Raw genomic sequence first — 22,907 nt, 5'->3', positions numbered from 1 at the left:
CAGAGGCGACTTTCAAAACAGCGTTCTAGTGCTGAAATAAACCCGATTACAATATATTCCAGTGTGTTTATTGTGTGCATTTCGATATCGGTAGCATCGTCGATTAGTGTAGTGTGAATGCATTTGATAGTAAGTGCCCTAAGAAGCTGTTGATATTGCAGGCTTTGTGTGGTTTCCCCCCTGAGAAGCGAGGGAATTAGGAAACAGTTTTCGGTGGCTTCCCTGGCAAAGCCTAGATTAGGATATCACATTGCAGAGGCACTAGCGAGTACAATCGGTTTTAAAATAGGAACGATACAAAACGTAACATAAATTGCACACAAAAAGTGAGAAAAGTGAAGTTTAATTAGCAGACATCACACGGCTGGACTGCGCTAGAGTTATAGCGGGTGGAAAATCTGCCACCCCCTGATTGATAGTAGTGGTGTTGAAAAGGCTAGTTCACTAGAACGTGCGGGGATATTAGTGTTAGTGCAATCCCTATCGCGCTGCCAATCAACAGGAGAATCCCGTGCAAGACTTTTCGATCCTTGCAAGCTTTTGCGTGTTCGAGCGATATCGCCATATTGCCTGGTTGACAGATGGTTGTAAACATAAACAATCTGCGAGTTCCACTAATAAAAAACTAATCCGCGGTGAAATAGTGCTTGCTTACGCGGTTGATTCAAACTAAGCAAAAACGTTTCTGCAATCGGCCACTTGTTGTGTTCCCCTGACATACGGTTTCGCCATTCTCTCATTCCACACTCCCGTGAAGGGTTTTCCAACTGAAGCGGAGGCTCGGAAAATACTGACATTCTTTCACTCACCTGTCCGTCACTGTTTGCGTGTGTATAGCGCTGCAAGGGAAAATAACAAGCACCGAGCAATCGGCTAACAAGGGGGAAACTTCCTGCGCAAGCTTTGCAACTGTATTGGTGAGCGTGCGGAAAAGCGGAAACCTTTTGACACAAGCAACAAGCGGCGACATTTTGCCCCCATCCCCTCCCGTTCCGTCGAATCAGTCCACGGTTGTTATCGAAATAGGCCCTAATCTGAGATCGTGTCGTGTTTTATTATCCCAGTAGGCTCTGCACAATTTCCATACCCGTCTGGTGAAAACAATTAAAAGCAACTTATCGCCGCAATCGAAGTGTGTTCAAGAAGCCAAGTGCACTGTGGAATTGTTGGATACTCAGCGCAATTGTGTTTAGGAAGCGAAAATTCGCATTCCTTTCTGGAAGTTATTCTCTTTATCTTCCCGTGAATTCCAAGTGAATTAGTGTTGGTGCAAGTTCAAGGAAATCAGCGATAAGAAACGCGCAACAACCAGCTTTTTAGTAAGTTTTCTTGCGATACAACGGGGTAGCTGAAAAGCAGCGTACAGTATAAGAAGTTCTGCGAAAAGTCACCCTTTTCCTGCCGAGGACAAAACAGCCCGTGCGCGGTTGTCTGTATAGGTAAGTACCTGTCCTGTACTTTCCGTAATTGTTGCACACGGTGTGCTTTGTTCGAGCACTCCACGTAAATAATTAAAAAGCGGGCTCCTGTGGTTTGACCCTCGGATATGATTTAATCGCTCATACGCGTACATAATTGATAGCGGAGGTTAACTGCAGTTCCCATATCAGATTACAGCCATCGGACCTACAGATAGGTAAAAAACAGTATTGGGGACATTGGAGCAGTCCCAGTGCCAGTGTGTTGGTGCTGCTGATTGGTTTTCCACCTTTGAAGATTCACATGAGCGAATTAGTCAAGTGAACCCGTTGCAGGAGAGCTGTAAAACAAGCATGTGGGTGAGATCTGGCGTTGACTGGCAGCCGGGTTTTGCTCTCGTGCTTTGATGTTATCGGGGGAACTGTAACCGGGGACGACCCAGTGCGTTGGTTGTTTTTGTTTGCGCAGAGCTTTCACTTTGGCTGAAAGGTGCAGTGCTGTTTTGTTACCACGCGAAAATTTACACGATAGGGTTATCAGAAGGTTCGTGTACGAAAATTGGTTGTAAGTGACCAGATAAATCGGTCGATTTATTAAGCAGCGGACGTCCAGACTACGACCTGAAAAAATGTTATTAAAATTTAGCAACATCGGATGTGTCATCATCTCAACTAGCAAAGCCCACTATATCCACTCAAACGCAGAGTACTGAAGTTGAGACTTCCCAGAATTTTGCAGCAGATGCAACAGCAAGCAGTACGGCATCTCTAGCCGAGCCTGTCCCAACTACTGAGCTGAGAACGAAGTGCAAAGGATAAAATTCGACTACACAGCAAATACTTTTGAAAATTCAACGACGTGTAAAATTGCAGCAAGTCCCAATAAACGAATAAACACTCGATGTTCAATTGAATTTGATTGAATTTTACAACCGAGCACAGTTTAAATTTATTTCGATTTAAAAGAACAGTAAGATCGATTGAATGTTACGTTTATTTGCATGCTCCAAATATGTGCATGAAAATACATTTAAAATCACAACATATTTTTATCTGTGTACAATTGCACTTACCCGGAAGCGAGAAAGATCCTCTAGCTTAAAAGGTTTAAAGGGTCCTACGCTGAAGTCACGGAAAGGAATCAGATCTCAAGTCTGTCTACTCAACCAATACCTGCAGCAAAAGAAGTTTCCCTAGTAACATATTGGTTTTATGATGGTTTTATAACACTCTTGTAGAGTAAATTATGTTCTTCAAGAGCGTAATAAAACTTGAAATGTTACTTGGGTTCTGCTCTTCTTCAAGAAATGAGAGTTATGCGCTCCGAGTTGGAATCGCTTCGGCTTGAAATTCAGACGTTAAGGATCCAAACGACTACTTTAAGAAGGCAATGGGACAGAAGAGACGCTTCCGCCCGAGACATGTCACTGCTCGATCTGATCTATTCCTAGCTCTTTACCATCCGTCGCTACCATGAGTGGCGAGCACGCCACTGTCTCACCGGCTCCCCAGATCTAGCATAGTAGCAACGCCAAGTTATCCAAGATTTATTGCGGACAGGGTGTCTTTTACTTTCCCCAACCAAAAGCATCCAGCAGAATCTGGTACCACTACCAAAATTGCCACCTGCAATATTGGAATCGTGTTTCTAGTCGGAAGTCCCAATAGAATTCTAACCATCCAAGTAAGCTAAGTGGGAATCATTCCGCCAAACTCTAGCCGTCAACCGGCACATCTCTCTTGTTGAGACCTCCATCGAGACGAATATCTGCTACAACACTGCAACTCCCGAGCCATTGCCTGAGCCGGGCAGTCGAGGCATCTTAGATCCGGAAGCTCTACCCAACTGGAACCTTTGGACAGACCCCGGCACTCGAGGATGGCCTCAGACAAACAAAGCTTTCGTGGCGCTTTGGATTATCGGGACGACCGGACAGACCTCGGCCTCCAGTGAACGAAGATTCGAGAGATATATGAAGAACCTGACCAGATGCCCGGGTACAGTGATCATTCGCTAATTGGGACACGACCTCACCTCAATTAGCGAATGCCGTTCGCTAATTGGGGCATTTTGACAAGCATCAATGTTGTTTACTTTTTGCAAGTATCGATCACGACAAACATGCTTGTCCCAATTAGCGAACCCACAAGTAAAAAGCGCCGCAACAAGAAAAAAACAATTGGCGAACGTTTACTGTAGTTGGGGCACCCAGTGCGTTCATCATACCCACACCGTAACTGGGAAACACATCCGACGCCAAGAGATAGACCGAAAAGGGCCACATGATCTCCCTGCACGCAATTTGGCAAGCGCATGGGTCCGAGACGTTGTTTCTTCAGAGGACTCTGTGGAAGACAAGCGATTCCTGTCTGGTGTTTCGGGACACTTTGCTCTATCCCGACGGACGGCAAGGGATGCAAGCCATTGAATAGCAGCAAGCTTATCAACCATGACCATCAAGCAGTTAAAATTTCGAACGATTTGATTTGTACTCAAGCTTGGTAAAATAGTAAGTCCCTTCGGCCGCTTTCTGGGGATCCCAGGGGCACTAACCCGAGTTATAAGTCGCAACAGACCCAGCATTCCAGGCTCCCCGGGCACTTCAACCTGGGTAATAAGTCCTACTTTTGCCAGCAGTTCTTTAAATCTAATCCAGCTCCATTTATTGACCCTGTTCATATGACCCTCAACAGTAGTACCCTCCTGGATACCTCCGAGGTTAATCACCCAGACTATATCAATTGACTCGGAAACTGTCTTGCAATTTGTCAATTCCATTGAAACTTTTGATTATTTACGATAAACTATTGAGAATTCCAACAATATCAGAACCAACCAATCCCATTCATGCATTCCCAACACGGACATCAGGATGATGTAAGTGACGGGCCTTTTGACCCACCATTTCATTTTCTCTGGGTTTGAAAGAACCCATGAGTCGCGCTCGCGCGTCATAAATTCTGCATAAAAACGAACCCTCCCATCTGTACCACTTGCAATACTTCCCATATCCTATCAGAATGTTACGCTTATGCAACGCAACGCTTGACTTTAAACTTGAGTAGCACACCTGAAGAGATTCTATCACAACCCAGCGAAGACAAATTGATCGAATTCCTGAAGAACACCGACTTGATCGACCAGCTGTGAAAATAAACTAGGGTTGAATGACCTTCTGCGTTAAAATCCCTCAAAAACAAACCAGCAACTAGCTCGCGCGTCATTTTAGGGAATATCCCTCAGAAACTAACCCGTAGCTACCAGCTCGCGCGTCATTTCTGTTCGAGGATCCACGGTCAGTGGTCACGGAGAGCGGACAGAACTAGGGCGCCGGTGCCAGTCCCAGCATCGATGGTGGTAGTTTCTGCATCTGATGCGATTCAGCGTTAAACTATCGAGTGGCTATCGTCTGCGTCAGCAGCACTACAGTGAAATTTTCACGCATGGTGGCATGGATCTGGTTTTGTTAATTGGTTGATTGGCAGTTAATTGGGAAGGCGCATAAGTGAAAAAAAAAACAGTTCTTTTCAGAACCTCACTTTTATACAAGATATAGATTGTTGCTTCGGTTCCCTTTGTTCTGCTGTTCGAAACATGTGGGGCACAGAACTGTCAAATCGTATTGATTGACATTTAGTGCCGTATCCTCGACATTTTTCGAACAGCGACAATCTTTATCTTGTAACTAAAATATCTTTTTTTGAGCCGAAACAAATTTTCATCAAAGTGCAAACCATCATCGCTTGGCTGTTAGTTATTCGTTAGGCGCATTATTGCAAATTAATCGGTTCTTCTCAGGACCAACATTTTATATAAGGGAAGGATAAGCCTGGACAAGTTTGGTTCAAAGTGAAAATTAATCGCTCGGTGACCACAAAAAGTTGCCATCTGTAGCAGAATCAAAAGCATGCGTCAGAGGTAAATGCTGCCAAAATGTATTCGCAGGGATAAGTATTAGTATATTTTGCCATTATGTTATCGACATTGACTAGACCACCATCGGCTGGTCTCTTTCCCCGTGTTAAAGCTGGAGGTTGCTTTCAACCTTAACGGTAGCAATCATTTCCCAATTCAGGTCACTGATAACGCCTTTCTCTCCACCAATACCAAGAGGCCTCGATTGCGCTATGATACCGTCGATGGAGATTCATTTGACAATTACATCTGACGTGCGTTAGAGCATAGTACCCCGCTAAAGCTTCCCGACTTCTCCAAGATCGTCTCCGTGCCACTGGCTCATCTATCATCTCATATAGATATTTTAGTTACCAGATAAAGATTGTCGCTTCGGTTCCCTTTGTTCTGCTGTCCGAAACATGTGTGGTACCTAACTGTCAAATCTTATGTATGTATTTTTCCTTCATTGACATTTAGATCCCTTATATCCTCGCCAGCAAAAGATGTTCCCGACAGCGACGACAGCGACGACAGCGACAATGTTCATCTTGTAACTAAAATATCTTTTTATCTTTCCCGTAAACCAGTACTTGGCCCGGACGTAAAGCCCTTCGTTGGTGGTCGGACGAAACGCATCGTGTTGTTGACGCTAAAAGGAAGGCTCTTCGAGCGCTCAGGGGGCTTCCCTCTGAACATCCTGGAAAAATAAAGGCCTTGGATATTTGTAAGCAAAAACCCGACTTAATCCATCTTCAGTGAATGGAACACTTCTTACTTATAAAAAGTTTTATGTACCCAGTGCATATCCTGGGATTTTTATGCTTGAAAAGTTTAAAAATATATGTTACTACATATTGTTCGTGTTTTGACCCTTCCAGGACGTAGTTCTCGGTTGTTCTAGGCCGTCCAAACTGTTCTGGAGTACATATCTGCGAATGTATAAGAAAATATGTATAGAAATAAAATGTCCTGAGCTGAGATATATGTCCAAAAATATCTATGTCATAATAAGGCATAAAATTATCAAGTTTGGAATACACGTAAACTATTTCAGGGTCTCCAAAACATGCTGGAGTTTAGAACATCCCAGCAGGTCCATTGAGTCGAAGGGATTCTACTCATTACTTCTACAAGCTGTAACAGATATTTATGGTTCTCCAAAACGTCTGTGAGTTCAGAACATACGATCCACTCGATCAATCAAGTATTGAATGGTGTGTCTGTGCATCGCCAAATATCCCAGCACATCATTTGAGCCTTCACTCGATACTTTTTCAAGCTAATATAGACCTTTATAGCTCTCCAAAAGATCATGAAGTTCATAACATACGATTTACTCGATCAATCGAGTCCTGAATGAAGTATCCATGCATCGCTCAAAATCCCAGCGGACCATCAAGCTAATAAGATTTCTCTCATTACTTTCACACACTACAGTGGACCCTGGTCTAAGACTTGAAACCGACTTTGGAAGCAAATGATGCCATTCACTGACGGTTGTTTAGAACAATGTCCCAAGGAACTTCTGTTCCAATTCTCGATGTATGCTGGAGAAGATGGTCCTTTCATTAGCGACCCATGGAGGGTCGACTATATTACAGACACTTTGTAGTTCTTCGACACGTCCTGCAACCCAGATCATTTGATCTATCGAATGGATCATCTTATGAACCATGTATATGATATCTCAGGTCTATTGAATTAAATGACTTAAATCATTGCTATATAAGCTACTACAGACATTTTTGGTTCTCCTTCCTTGAATTTGTAATGCTTGAAGGTGATCATACAAGTTCGTCGAATAAGTGTTTCTGCGCCTCAACAAAAATGTTTATGGCTATATTCGAATGAAGATTACCTCGACACAAACGCTTTTTTAGTAATTGTACATCTGGTCGATACCTTGATCTTTATCCAAGTTTATTTTGGAGGACCTAGAACATCTCATGTTAATGGAAATAAGTACCACCCTAGTAGAACAATTCTAGCTGATTTCGTTGCATCAACTCTAATGTAACTCAATTTGGTCAGAGACAAGTCACAGAAACTTGTCTTCGACAAGTGTGTTACTCGGGCATTTGCTTATTGAACCAGATCGGCATGATGAGGACATTACAAAAGTCCAGGTTGATCCGGTAGATATCTTGGGTTGAACTCGAGAACGTCTTGGAGTACCTTGAACATCTGGTATACAAGAAAATTGATCACTGGCTTGACATTCAAGATGCCTAAACTTGATCGAGTGTTCAGAACTAGCATACAATGTGGTAGAGGATTCAAACTTTTCAACAAACTTGAGATTAGACCGCATCGTGCTTTCGTGCTGTGCGGTTCTTTCTCTCTTTGCGGAAGGAAGTTTTTAATACTACCCGAAGCTATTTTAATTTCAACGGTGCTTCTTAGCGCTATTTGTACCCACTGATCCCGTTACGATCTTTGCAAGGACCCGTGCCTTCGTTTTACGTTGGACCCGTCTGCGGAAGTAAAATTCCGACAAGCGGTGGTAATCCTGCAGGGACACCGTTCTGGGAAAAAACCTCTTAGAAGGTCACGTCTCCACGCTCAGCAATGAGTATTAACAAAAACAAGAGGAAGGGGGAGTCTCTGAATTCTCCACTTCCTTCAAAGAAACAAGGTTTCAAGACCGTTCTGCCCAAGCGCGGAAAAAATAGAAGGAAGCCGGAGACTTCAGATATTCCTTCTAAATCTAATGTTGACATTGTTTCTTCTCCTATCGAACTGAGAAATCAGTTCGATTTGATTAATGATGAAATTTAGCAAATCGAATCTACCTTTAGCCCAGGTGATTCGATTCATGCGAAGAAACAAAGGATTCCGCCAATTGTGGTATCTGTTGCCGAGATTTCTGGCTTTCGGAATGAAATCTTGAGTAACCTTCAGGGGATCAAGGTTTCATTTCAGATTGCTAGGAAGGGTGACTGCCGCGTTTTGCCGGGATCCTTTGACGATCGCAAACGTCTTCTTCAGTATTTAACTGAGAAGCGCCATAAATTCTTCACATACGATGACAAAACTGAGCGATTGTTCAAAGTCGTCTTGAAAGGTCTCCCCAGTGATGACAAATCACTGGATGAGATTAAAATTGAAATTTCTCAATTACTTGGATTTTCACCAGTCCAAGTAATTAAGATGAAAAAGAAATCCCATTCTGGTACTTCCCAGAGGGCATTTCTCAAGAATTTTATTTAGTTCATTTTAACAAAAGTGAACTAAATAATATGAAAAGTTTGGAAAAGGCCTGTATTATGTCTCATGTCCGTGTTACATGGGAACATTTCCGCAGGCCTGGGGAAATTTCCAAAACCCTACCCAGTGCCGTAAGTGCCAAAAGTGGGGTCATGGATCCAAACATTGTCACGTGGATGCTAAATGCATGATTTATGGTGGAGCCTCTCACGCCAAGGACGCATGTCCTGTGAGAGAAGATTCCAATAAATTTAAGTGCGCAAACTGTGGGGCAATCATAAATCCAATTTCTGGGAATGCCCTTCACGCAAAAAGTTTTGAATTCCCGTGCAAAATTGATGACGGAAATTCCAATCGGATCCCAGATTCGACGGGTAGAAATTTTCAAACGCTCAAATTTCGAAACCGGTTACCGGTCGAGCAATTCATACCCACCACAATTCACAAACAAATTTTGCCGCTCGTCAACGGGTAGCAAGCACTTCAGTAAATTCCAATTTTCGAATGTACCTACGTATGCAAACATCGCTGCTGGTAGACAAAATTTCTCTTCTCAAAATGAGGTTTATACCCATGTCCCAACGGAAAATAACGGTCATGTTGCCGATTCAGGTAGCATGACTGCTTCCGATTTTGATTTTTTAACTGAACAATTGCATCACATGATTGATGCAATGTTCAAAGCAAATACCGTTCCTGAAGCTGTTCAGGTTGGTATAAAGTACACACAAAAAATTGTTATCGGACTCCGTTTCAATGGATCCAAATAATTGTGTGAAAGTTCTAAATTGGAATGCCCGCTCTCTAAAGGGTAAGGAAGATGAATTATTCAACTTCCTTTCAGTTCATAATGTGCATATTGCGTGCATTAAAAGAGATCCAAATTATTTTATCTACAGAAATGATCGTCTTGACAGCGCCTGTGGTGGGGTCGCCATCGTCATTAATAGACGTATCAAACATAAATTATTTTCTTCGTTTGAAACCAAAGTTTTTGAAACCTTGGGAGTTTCTGTTGAAACAAATTTTGGACAATTTTCCTTCATTGCAGCCTACTTGCCTTTTCAATGCAATGGGCAGCAAAAGAATTTGTTGAAAGCTGATCTTCAAATTCTGACTCGCAACAAATCAAAATTCTTCGTAATTGGTGACTTCAATGCCAAACACCGTTCATGGAATAATGCTCAAAGCAATTCCAATGGTAAAATTTTATTTGAAGATTGTCCTGCGGGATATTATACTATTCAATATCCCAATGGACCAACTTGTTTTTCTTCCAGTTGAAATCCTTCTACAATTGATTTAGTTTTAACGGATTCAAGTCAGCTGTGTGGCCAATTGGTAACTCATGCTGACTTTGACTCTGATCACCTTCCTGTGACATTTGAAATCTCACAAGAAGCCATTTATAATCCAATCAGCTCTACTTTTAATTACCATAGAGCTGATTGGGATTTATATAAAACATATATCGATAGGAATTTTGATGTTGATATTCCTCTCGATACCAAAAGTGATATTGATAATGCTCTCGTATCTTTGACAAATTTAATTGTCGAAGCCAGAGGCATTGCAATTCCGAAATGTGAAGTTAAATTCAACTCCATTATTATTGACGACGATCTTCAGCTACTGATCCGTCTTAAAAATGTGAGAAGAAGGCAATACCAAAGAACTCGCGATCCCGCGTTGAAAGTTATTGGCGAGATTTGCAAAATGAAATTAAAAAACGTTTCGCTATTCTGAGAAATACCAACTTTGAGAATAATGTCTCGAAGTTGGATCCCAGTTCGAAACCCTTTTGGAAATTAACAAAAATTCTTAAAAAACCTCAAAAGCCAATTCCAGCGCTTAAAGAGGGAAATAAAATTTTATTAACAAATGGCGAAAAGGCTCAAAAACTTGCTCAGCAGTTCGAGAGTGCCCATAATTATAGTCTAGGTCTCACTAGTCCAATTGAGGATCAGGTTACACGTAGCTTCGAAGACATTCTCAATCAAGAGAATGTTTTTGACCCTTCGTTGGGAACCAATTTGGATGAAGTGAGATCTATTACTAGAAAATATAAAAATATGAAAGCCCCGGGTGATGATGGTATTTTCTACATACTTATCAAAAAACTTCCTGAGAGCTCTTTATCCTTTTTGGTTAATTTATTTAACAAATGTTTTCAATTGGCATACTTTCCAGATAAATGGAAAAACGCCAAAGTTGTTCCAATTTTGAAGCCGGACAAAAATCCAGCTGAGGCTTCTAGTTATCCTTAATCAGTTTGCTTTCTTCAATAAGCAAACTGTTTGAAAAGATTATTTTAAATAGAATGATGGTTCATATTAATGACAATTCTATTTTTGCTGATGAGCAATTTGGTTTTCGCCATGGGCATTCAACCACTCATCAGTTATTAAGAGTTACGAACTTAATTCGGCTGAACAAATCTGAAGGATATTCGACTGGAGTTGCTCTTCTTGATATAGAGAAAGCATTTGACAGTGTTTGGCATGAAGGTTTGATTGTAAAATTGATGAATTTTAATTTTCCCTTGTACATTATTAAACTGATCCAAAATTATTTATCAGATCGCTCACTGCAGGTAAACTATCAGAATACTAAATCTGATAGATTACCTGTAAGGGCTGGTGTCCCCCAAGGCAGCATACTGGGGCCCATATTGTATAACATTTTTACTTCTGACTTACCTGATTTACCATCAGGGTGTCAAAAATCTTTGTTTGCAGATGACACGGGCCTTTCAGCCAAAGGGCGAAGCCTTCGTGTCATTTGTAGTAGATTGCAAAAAAGTTTGGATATTTTCTCCACTTACTTGCAAAAATGGAAAATTTCCCTGAATGCTTCCAAAACTCAGCTTATAATTTTCCCACATAAGCCGAGAGCTTCTTATTTGAAACCTTCTAGCAGACATATTGTCACTATGAATGGGGTTCCAATTAATTGGTCTAGCGAAGCTAAATATTTAGGACTTCTGCTAGATCAAAATTAACTTTTAAAAATCACATTGAAGGCCTTCAAGCCAAATGTAACAAATATATTAAGTGCCTATATCCACTTATAAACAGAAAATCAAAACTTTGTCTTAAGAACAAACTTTTGATTTACAAACAAATTTTAGACCTGCCATGTTGTATGCTGTGCCAATATGGGCTAGTTGCTGCAATACCAGAAAGAAGGCACTCCAGAGGATTCAAAATAAAATTTTGAAAATGATTCTGAAGTTGCCTCCGTGGTATAGTACCAATGAACTTCATAGAATTTCTAATATTGAGACATTGCAACAAATGTCCAACAAAATAATTTCCAATTTTAGACAAAAATCGTTGCAATCTTCTATTGCAACGATTAACTCCTTGTACCCTTAGTATAAAATAGGTTAAGTTTAGTTTAAGTTGAAAACATTGTAATTCCTACATGGTTCAATTCAACCAGAGGAAAAAATTCTAACTGCCAGAGGCAATTGAAATGTATTAATAATAACTAAAAGCGTAACATAGCAAATAAGGATGATAGTGTTAAGAAAACACGGAACACCTAGTCTAAGAGATGAATGCATGTATTAGATAATTAGCAAATAAAATTAGCTAAAAAAAAAAAAAAAAAAAAAAAAAAACAAACTCGAGATCTTGGAGCGACATTATTTTAGTTGATATGTATGCAGGTTCATGCGTCGGTAAAATTTTTGATTTTTCTAACGACTTTTATTGCTCTCTTAGGATGTGAAAAAGAAAAAAAAAGGTTTATAAATATATTTTTATTTGAAAAAAAAAATAAAAAAAAATAAAAATATATGTATATATATATATATATATATATATATATATATATATATATATATATATATATATATATATATATATACATATATATATATATATATATATAGCGATTCCACGGGAAAAGAATAGAGTTGAAAAGAAAAAGTTGTCCAATTTTGCTCAAAATCTCTTGGTATGTTCTTCATCGAAAATAATTAGACCCGTATTTTTTTATTTTTTTATTAGGGTGACCATGTTCGATATAGAGTTACCAGAAAAATCGCTATTTTTCGAAATTTTTTATTTTTAAAAAATTATAACTTTTGAACCACTTGATCGATTTGCAATTTTTTTTTATGGATAGAAAGCTTATTACTGCTAGTTCTTACTAAAATTTTTGGTTTGGTGTATTGGTGTACTCAAATTTGCTAAAATGGTCAAAATATTCGTTTTTTAAGATTTTTTAAATGTTGGACCACAACGACTATATATTTTTATATTTTTTTATGAAAATTCAAATATTTTTACATAACATATAAAAAAATAAGAAATGTTCATCGAGCCGTTTTTGAGTCACATTTTTTTTAAATTTCAAGTTTTCTGCCCATACACACATAGAATGAACGTTATTCTCCACTATTTCAAATAGCTCAAATTAAATCAAAAGTATGAAAATGTTATTCAAGAGTGTTTGTTTGGTCTCGTTTATTAGAAGAATTTACGAATCGCAATAGTTGAAAATAATTCAATCGGAATAGTCTGGTGTTGTTATTGATGACTTCATTCTCCAAAATCGGCAAAGCAATATGTCGTTTTTCAAAAGGTTGGTTTTCAGCAATCCATACAATAGGTTATCTGCTTTGTTTATATGTTTTCAATATTTTTTGATGCAGGTAATTCATTGTATTTTCTTTTTGATTATGATTCATCTGTCTCCTTTTCCTTGTTCACTCTACCTAAATGATACCCAAAGGGACTATTTAAAGTGGTCTATAAGATAAAGTATATGTCAGTCAAGAAAATCAGTGAAATTGTCCAGTTGCCTTACTGAAGAAACGTTTAATACAATGAAGCACGAATGCTCAAATTGCCATGTTTGGAGTAATTGTTACAGGAAACTTACTCCTAAACTGTATGATTATGCAGCGGAAAGGAGAATAAAATTGGATAAAAGCTGTTCCTACATTTGTAATACCTGCTATTGCCGACTTTATCGCATTATCAAGAAAGGAAACGAGCCAGCAGCTCCAAGTGCAGTTAATATAGAATGTGAAAATCAAGAACTCACCGTTTCTGAACCATCGAAACTTGATGATCTCGCCGTTGCCGGACCATCAGGCACCAATAATTTCGCCGTGGCGAGACCATCTAGAGTGAACAATTTCGCCGCACCAGCAAACATCAATAATGGTGGTTTCGAAATAATCGATCCCAATGCCGCTGGATCATCGGAAATTGACGCTGTTCCTAGTGTTGGTAAGTAGAATAATCTTTTCTTTTTGTTCATTCAGACATCATGATTTGCTACGTTATACTAGTTATATTCGATTATTCAGAAAATTGAAAAAACATCAGTTCCGTATAATCTTACCTAATCCGACCTAGTATTGTAGAGCAGTTGCCTATCATGCAACAAAATAGAATAATCGAATACAATATACATTATATGAAGAAACATGCTCCTAACTAATAGTTATTTTTCCATCTTGTTTTCAGAATCTTTGTTTTCTTTGGAATCAACGAGTGCTGAATCAATTCGTAGCGCTGGTAGAGGTGTGCGCCGCCGCGCCACGCCGCCGCCGCCGGCAGTTTTTGGCAGGCCGCCGCCGTGATTTTTTCATCGGCGCGCCGCCGTTCAAAATTTTTCACGCCGGTGATCAATAATTTTCGTCACCGATTAAAATTTAAAGAAGTCTGCAAATTTTTTTGAAGAAATTTTGTAGATTCCGTGGAATTCTCGTATATTTTCCCAATTGATCCCTAGAACATCACGTTCAAACTCCAGAGTTTTTTTTCGTGGAATTACTAATGATGTCCTTTAAAATCCAATACAATTCCCGTTGAAATTTTGAAAATCTCTTCGTTAAAACAAAGAAAAATTTCGAGAGCAGATTTCGAAATGAACGGAAAATAATCGTTTAACAAAAAGTCATATTGCCGAAGGCCATAACCCAACAATTTTTTCTTCTTTCTTCTTCTTCTTATTGGCATTACATCTCCCACTGGGACAGGGCCGCCTTGCAGCTTAGTGTTCATTAAGCACTTCCACAGTTATTAACTGCGAGGTTTCTAAGCAAAGTTACCATTTTTGCATTCGTATATCACGGCTAAGGAGGTGAATGAAGTGTTATGAAAATGTCATTTGGTCAACCAGTTCTTTTGACAAAAAAAAACAGTTGGCCGAATAGCTGGTCAGTTAATGAGTCATTTGCCATAATGAGCATTCGGCTGAACTGGTTATTTTGCCAAAAAAATCCGTTTTGCAGAAAGGACGTTTACGGGCCAAATGGCTCTTTCTGCCAAAAGGCCATTTCTACCAAACTGCATTTTGGGTCTAATGATCTATTCAGTCAAATGACTTTTCTGCCAAACGACCAGTTCGGCCAAATGGCATTTTCAGCCAAATAAACTTTTGGGGCAAACAACTTTTTCTGTTGAATGTGCCTCTCGGCTGTTTTAGGGCAAACAGCTTTTTCGGCCGCATATGTCTCTCGGCTGTTTGTCGCTTTCGGCAAAAGGTCATTTTCGGTCAAACCATTTTGGGCCATTTCGTTAAAACGTTCAATTCGGTGCACAGGCCAAGTGGCATCCGACTAGATAGCTTTTCGCCAAATGACTTTCGGCCAAACGACGGGTAGGGCTATTGGTTCGAAAGCCATAAGACCGAAAGGTGTTTGGCTGTATATGTTACTTGAACGAACAAACCATTAGACCAAAACCCATCTGGCAAAAAAAATACCGAAACGTACATACGGCCGAAAATGTCATTCAGCCGAACTGGTCATTTGACTGAAAAGGTTATTTGACCGAAATGGTCGGTTGGAAGAAAATCCATTTCGCCGAAAATGTTATTTGACCAATCGGTGGATATTTTTGACCATATGTTGAGCCAAATGACATTTTCGGCCAAGCAAATTTTCTGCCAAACAAATATTCCGGCCAAACGACATTTCGGCCGAAAAGCATATTCGGGGAAGAGGTATTTATCGGCCATTTGTCGCTTTGGCCAAATCAAATTTTTGGCCGATCTGTTTTCCGCTTCTTTTTTGCCTTTATTATATACAAAGTTTACGTAATTACCTTACCTTTACATTTACCTTTACCTCGTCGACTCAGCTCGACGAATTGAAATGAGGTCTGTATGTGTGTATGTGTACAAAAATATGATACATACTTTTTGGTACTAAGTATTATTCGATTTGCTTACAACAAGCGACAATCTATGTGCAATGCGATCTGGTTGTTTCCTACTGAAAATTGACTTTAACGGCCATTGCATTGCGTTCCAAAGTTTTTTGCCAAGGAAAAAATTCCAAAATAATGAAAATGTTTTTCCGAAACTGAAATGAATGAATGTTTTGGAGAAGCTCAAAAATTTTCGAAAGAAGTTATCAGATTCTCCCGCTGAAGTCTTTAAAAAAAAATTTAAAGGAAAGGCTGAAATTTTTTTAAAGAACGAACAAAAAATCTCCACGCCGATTCACGCCGCCGCCGCCGCCGGCTAAAATGGCTTTCGGCGTGACGCCGAAAACGCCGCCGACCAAAACTCTGACAAACGCTGCCGCTGTCGATTCTTGGATCGGCGCACACCTCTAAGCGCTGGTGCCCAGAAACCCGGAGACGGTCAGGAAATTCTTCAACAAATGAAGGCAAAATTTGATGAAATATCTGACAGAAACGATCGATATAGGATTCTAACTTCCCTTCCCAAATCCTGGACTGCATACAAAATGATGCAAGAATTCGGTGTTTCGCAACGAACTGCTCAACGTGCAAAGAAATTACAGATTGAAAAAGGTTTTATGAGCACACCGGAGACCAGAGTAAATATGTTGTCTTTGAGCGATGATACTCTAACTGTAGTTAGGGACTTTTATAATAGTGACGAGATAAGCAGAGCATGTCCTGGGAAAAGGGATTTCGTTATTGAAAATATGGCAGGAGAAAAAGTGCATGTACAGCGCAGGTTACTTTTATGTAACCTTCGTGAAATTTATTCAATTTTCAAAGAGCAATATTTTACATTTAAAATTGGATTTTCAATGTTTTCCAGCAGCCGCCCAAAAAATTGTATTCTAGCTGGTTCAAGTGGAACGCATACTGTCTGCGTATGCATTTATCATCAGAATGTTAAATGAATGTTTAAAACCCTTAAGGACAAGAAACTTATTCATAACCATTTAAAAACGTATCATGACTTGTTTTTTAAAATACTTTGTGAAAATCCTACAGAGAAATGTTGGTTGAAAACTTGTGATCATTGCCCGGGTACGCAGACACTAGAGAACGACCTGATGAATTCTCTTGAAAATGTCGATTCCTTAGAATTTAAACAATGGAGGCAAACAGATCGTTGTCATTTAAATTCAATGCGAATGGATGCAGAAGAGTATGTGGAAACATTTTTAGAAAAATTAAGCGAATTATCTCCGCATAATTTTATTGCAGAGCAACAAGGAAACTACTTAAAGCAACTTAAAATTAATTTGGAAGCAACTGATTGCATTATAATTGCTGACTTCTCTGAAAATTACTCTTTTGTTATTCAGGACGCTATACAAGGTTTTCATTGGGCAAACGCTCAATGCACAATCCATCCTTTTGTCATATATTATAAAGATGAAGCACAAAATTTAAAGTTTACAAGCTTCATAGCTATCGCAGAATTTACTAAACATAACCATGTTGCCGTTCGGCTGTTTATAACAAATTGTGTGAATTTCATTAAAAAAAAGCTACCTTACCTGAAAAATATCCATTTTTTTCTGATGGATCAGGCAGTCAATACAAAAATAAGATGACTGCTTTCAATTTGTGCCACATGTACAAAGACTTCGGTCTTAAAGCAGAGTGGAACTTTTTTGCCACTTGTCATGAAAAAGGGCCTTGTGACGCTTTAGGAGGTGTTCTAAAGCGAAACGTTTCAAAAGCAAGTTTACAAGGCCATCATATTACAACTGCGTACGAACTTTACTCTTGGGCTGTTTCTAAAGTAGATTCCAAATTACGAGTTTTTCTCCGAAAAAGATTACAATGCAATGGGAAAGAAAATAAAGAACCGTTATACTCGTGTAAAACAAATCTCTGGGACACAATCGTTTCATTACTTTAAGCCACAAAATGAAAATTACATTATCGTGAAACGGTTTTCGTTTTCAGATGAAGAAAAGTGTGTTAAATTGTAAGAATTTTGCTATGTAATATTTTTTTTGATGAATTATGAAAAATAAAAATAATCAAATCAAATGCTGAGTTTTAATTGAAGGTAATCAGAGAAAACCATTGCTTGTAGTCTAAAGCTTTGAGATTTGAGCTACCATTCCTCAATATAGCAGAGACAAGATTCTCTCAGACAGCGCTGGTTGCCAAATTTTTAATAATACCAATGGAAAGCATTCATTACACAAAGAATTTCAGCGTAGATTTCATTGGTCGGAAAAATTGTGTTTTTTGGACTTCAAAATTGATTTTTCAACTTCACTAAATATAAAAAAAAATCTACACGCTAAAAAAATATATTCTAGTTTCAGTTCGGTTCACTCAAAATGACCCTTTTGTGGAATAATTCAAAATAGTTAAGTTTACACAGTCGTGGTTTACGCTACCACTCAAATTCTGCATGAGTGCCTCTGCAACCCTTATGAGCACTCATGCTGAATTAGGACCAGTGTTGTCATTCTCCTCTGTGTAGTAAAGTGCGAGTGCCAGATTACTCTCAACACTCTTCTATAATTGAGAGCATCGCACTTGTCATTGATTATCACTACACTCTTTTCCTGCGCGCAGCGATGAAGTAAGCTGCGCTCACAATGGATCAATCAATAAGCAAAAACTGCCGCTATGAAACGAACAGATAGAGCCACCGTAGACATGTTCTGTCAAAACAACACGAATAGAAATATGCGTATACAGTGCCGCCGTTGTTTTGATGCGGTGAGTGCAAAATGAGTTACCTTGATTGATCCATTTAAAGCACTCCACACTGTTTCAAACTGTAGCGTGAACAAAGAGCACTGGGATGCGCTGTAGTGATTGAGTGTCAACTAATTCAGTGAACTATACCAGTGCGCACTGAAGATTCCGCACTGCAGTGCGAACTGAAGTGAGCGAAACAGTTGATTGCGCTGAGATCATTGGGATGGACGGTGCATCGGCATGACTGTAGATGTTGTTTTTTTGTTGTTGTTCTTTTTCTCCTTGCTTCGTATTTATTCGCACAAGGTAATTATTTGCATGTTGCATTGATATTTGGTATAGCGCAGTTGTCCCCAGCTGGTCAGCATTCTTACTACTAAGGGCCGCAGAGCAATTTTGAACTGTTAAAGCGGGCCGCAAAATATTTACATTTGTTTTATATAGAAATTTTAAGTTTAATCAAAATGAATTTCAAACCTATTACACAATGAATAACATCAAATTCGTTGCCGTGGGTTTTCTTCAAATAATATGTTTGTAAGGACATTTTATTCTAAGGGTTTTATGTTCATAATAACAAATAGGTACTTTTGCGGCAGCGGACATAAATGAAAAATATTTTTTCGCAACAACATCTCTTCAGCATATTTACTTTGCAGAACATTGTCTGATCTTAGGATTTTAAACTTTTGTTGAAATATTATATATTCAGGCAGCAGTCGTTTTGTATATGTATTTCTAAACTTAAAGTGAGGCCTCTTTAGACTGAGGTACCGCTATTTATACCCTTCGAGAGGTGGCAACTCTCAAAGGCGCGCCTCTCTATCAGTTTCGGCTTCAACCAAAAGTGGGATAATACTGATTTTGATCATGCATCGGTACTGAACAATCATCGGTTCTGAGTTCAAACATATTTTTGCTTCTTCTTATGGGTTCCAAATTCGTTTTTGTACAAATATCTGATTTCATCTGATTTCGTTTTTGTACAAATATCAATTTCATTTCTAGTTTGGCATTTCGGAATCTCACCTTTAGCTTCGAAACCAGCCTAAGATTGAGATACGTTTTTATAATTTACTCCATTAAATCCATCCAAAAGAAGCAAAAGGGCTTCCAAGGATGTTATCGATCATTTAGTAATTTGCGTTCGATCATTTAGTAGTTGGTCAATAACTCATTCCAAAAGCTGAATTTCAAAATGTGTTGTATGGTGGACTTCTAGTGCGAAGGATTTCTACAACTCTACCTAATGGGTTGTGGTTTGAAATTCACTAGTAACGGAGTTATAGCTACAGTTTCAGTAGCTTAGACTGAATGATAGCAAAACTCCAATAATTTAGTTTAAGTTACTGCAACTAGCGCTATAACTCTGTTACTAATGAATTTCAAACCACGAACCATTAGGTAGAGTTGCAGAAAAACCCTCGCACTAGAAGTCCACCATACAACAGATTTTGAAATTCAGCTTTTGGAATGAGTTATTGACCAACTACTAAATGATCGAACGCAAATTACTAAATGATCGATAACATCCTTGGGGCTTCCGAAAAATAGTAAGAACTAGAGCACAGTGTGGTAGATCTTACTCCGTAATGCACCACGTAAAGGTGTCTACCCAGCATTACGGCACAAATGAAGGCTAGTTGGACACTAACTTAAGAAAGATGCAGAGAACTCTACGACCTCTCATAAGTGTCACGGGAGGTTTTCGGAATTGTTAATGTTGAAGGTTTTAACAGTAGGAATCGTTTTCACGTTCTAGAAGCACAGAAAGAAGATAGAAATACAAAATAGGAAAAGGACTAACCTGGATTTGAACCCACGACCTCCTGCTTATACAGCAGAAGTCACTAGGCCACCCAGCTCTTCATATCAATTAGAAGAAAAGTATACATGAAGAGAATATAGTGGGTATCTATGGAAATGCTAGGGATATTTCTGGAAAATTAGCAATTTTCATTAAAAACACATAGACGGCTGTAGATTTTATTTGCCACCAAGAGAACTTTAACCAGATATAAATTACTGATATACTTGTGTTAAAAAATATTGATGTTACAATATTTTATTTGTTTTCTAGAAGTATGCCTCACATTCGTATTTAAAAATATCTCTGAATCCAAATATATTTCAATATATGTATTGGCAAAGTCATTGCTGTCGTTTGAAAATAAATGGCCCGTCGATGCTTGAAATGTACCTGGACACGCTGAATGTAATCGTGAAGATTTTTTTACGGAGCACGATCCAACCACGTGGCCACATAATCAGTACAGTGAAGAAGAAGAAGTAATCGATAAGGATCGAGTAGTATCCAATGACGTGCTGGTACATACGCAGGGCTGGTAGCAAGTCACTTTTTAGTGCAAATAGGGACTTTTTTAGTGACTAGACTCAAAATGGTGACCAAGTACAATTTTGAGTCTAGTCACTAAAAGAAGTCACTATTTGCATCCAAAAGTCTCTATAGTCACTATTTTTAGGAAAATGGTCAATAAAGTCACTATTTTCGCACCGCAGATCTGTATTTTCCCTTCTATTTTGTAGAAGGCGCGAAGCTCTATCAGTTCCCGGCTTTCGAGCGATTTTCTAAAGAGTCAATGTTTACGTTTGCGACTTTTGCCCTTATGAAACAACAATGTCGACTTGTAGTTTACTCAACAGGTTTGCACCACTTTACAAGGAATACCTGAAAATTTACCTTTTTTTTACTGCGAAAACCGTGTGAACATACCTTTTTGCTTCTTTTTACCAACTCATAAACCAATTTAACTAAATATAAATCGTGAATAATAATTTTATTAACGTTTTTGGCGGTTTGAAAATATTGAGCAGAGTTTTCCGACGTTCAGTTTAAGTCTGCTATCAGAAAGGCCAAAGAAAGAGCCACTCATACATCTAATGCACACTAAGCGGATCAAGTTTGTGTGAACCGTTGTTGGTCGAGTTTGCCCAATGTATGGCCATCAATCACCTCACTTTCCAGAGGACATTTTGGATAATATAGAGAACTTGCGGAAAATGTTTTTTTGGGTATAAACGTTATCAGTAGTGCAAAGAAACATTACGTTGCTGCTGTAAACACGTAATCAAAAAGTCTGCTTTAAAGATTCTTTTATAAATCATTGCCTCAACCCGCCAACCGATGCATCCAGTGTAGGCTTTCTACTTTCGCTACTTTCGATTCAGAACAGCTATGATCTTGTTCTAAGCGAATGGAGCTTTTTTTTACAATGTTTTGAAAAATCAGATGTGAATATGTACATTGTACATTGTGTGGAAGATCCTGATTTGAAAAATGTATTGAAGGTAACTATTTTTCCTTCGATTGGACTCGAACTCACAACCATCCGTACACTAGACTGGTGCTTTTAACCAACCAATGGAGCTTATAAAAATGTAAAGTACTGACCTCGAGTACAGAGTACAGAGTTGAGGTGTATTAGAACCAGATTTTTGCCAAGAAAACGGCTGTAGATGAGCCTAAATACGCTCAGGTAACTTGTTTAGCATGGTTCGTAATGCTCACACACAGGATAGGATGATCACTCACGAAAATTTTCGTCGCTTTCCGATAATGAAAACAATCTGATGAGTGAAAATCATTTCTCTCGCACTTGGATTGCCGCAAAAAGTTGGTTCGCATTGTTGTTTTTCCCAACCTCTAGCCTTTTTAGGTATTTTAAAGATACTGTACCAGTTTAAATGAAATTCCAATGTTATTTTTGTTTCTATCGTGTTATGACAGGTCAATTGATTGACCGGTGATGTGGGTTACTGCGTCTAATTTGTTAATTCCCTGCAAACCGTGCTATCGCAACTATAGGAACACCCACGACTATCGGAACTTTTACCCTAGGGAAAATATATCATAATGCCTACATGCAGAAAGCGTAATGGTGTGACTAGAAAGGTCATCACTACGGTATTATTGTTGATGTTCTAGGTTCAAATCCCGTCACGGCTATACAATTTTTCAAATTATTCGACAATAAATCTCGCGAAAAATAGATGAGAGGAAAAGCGCCGAAACGAAAAAAAATCATTCAATAGGCATGACTTTCGTTTATCTTCCAAGGCTAGCTCTAAAGAATATCCAACTAACAATTTAAGCGAAATAAGCTATGTTTTTAGCTGCAGCAACTATGTTTGACTGCATATGCGCTCTATAAGCTATCAATGTTGGTTGAGAGAGTGATGGGTGAATGATGTTCCTCGCCGAAAACCACAAAAAAGGTTCTCCATAAAACCGAAAAACGCTTACTTTAGTCTCATCGACATTAAAAGTAGAAACTCTGAGCTTTAGTTGCGGCAACGCCCATTTCGAGGAAAATTATTGAGCGTTGGTACGAACATTAAACTTATCTTGCGATCCTTCCAAATCGAGCCTCATCTTATTCCCATCCACCCAAAAGATCTAATGAGTAATAATAGCATAGTCCATGCTTTGCGCAACAGTGCGTAAAGAACAGGCTTCGC

General features: G+C 38.9%; 1 protein-coding gene and 1 long non-coding RNA gene across 3 annotated transcripts in view; both read left to right on the top strand.

Moving 5' to 3' along the window:
- The window catches only part of LOC134203940 (uncharacterized), a 272,474-nt gene continuing 249,567 nt past the window's right edge, over nt 1-22,907 (top strand). For both annotated transcript variants that reach the window (XR_009977740.1, XR_009977739.1), the window contains exon 1: nt 1-1,439. This is a non-coding gene — a long non-coding RNA (uncharacterized LOC134203940). The remainder of the gene's footprint in view (nt 1,440-22,907) is intronic.
- LOC134218206 (uncharacterized) lies at nt 13,227-14,125 on the top strand. Its single transcript, XM_062697117.1, has 2 exons — nt 13,227-13,769; nt 14,010-14,125. The coding sequence occupies exons 1-2, from the start codon at nt 13,361-13,363 to the stop codon at nt 14,123-14,125; spliced, it is 525 nt and encodes a 174-aa protein (XP_062553101.1). The 5' UTR covers nt 13,227-13,360.

This window comes from Armigeres subalbatus, chromosome 1, assembly GCF_024139115.2.
Source record: "Armigeres subalbatus isolate Guangzhou_Male chromosome 1, GZ_Asu_2, whole genome shotgun sequence".
In the NCBI taxonomy this organism is placed as follows: Eukaryota; Metazoa; Arthropoda; class Insecta; order Diptera; family Culicidae; genus Armigeres; species Armigeres subalbatus.
This window is presented reverse-complemented; position numbering and strand designations above follow the sequence as displayed.

Coding starts and splice junctions, on each gene's coding strand:
- LOC134218206 (XM_062697117.1), top strand. CDS start 13,361: ATGAAGCACGAATGCTCAAATTGCCATGTTTGGAGTAATTGTTACAGG. Junction 13,770..14,009: donor TGACGCTGTTCCTAGTGTTG/GTAAGTAGAATA, acceptor TCTTGTTTTCAG/AATCTTTGTTTTCTTTGGAA.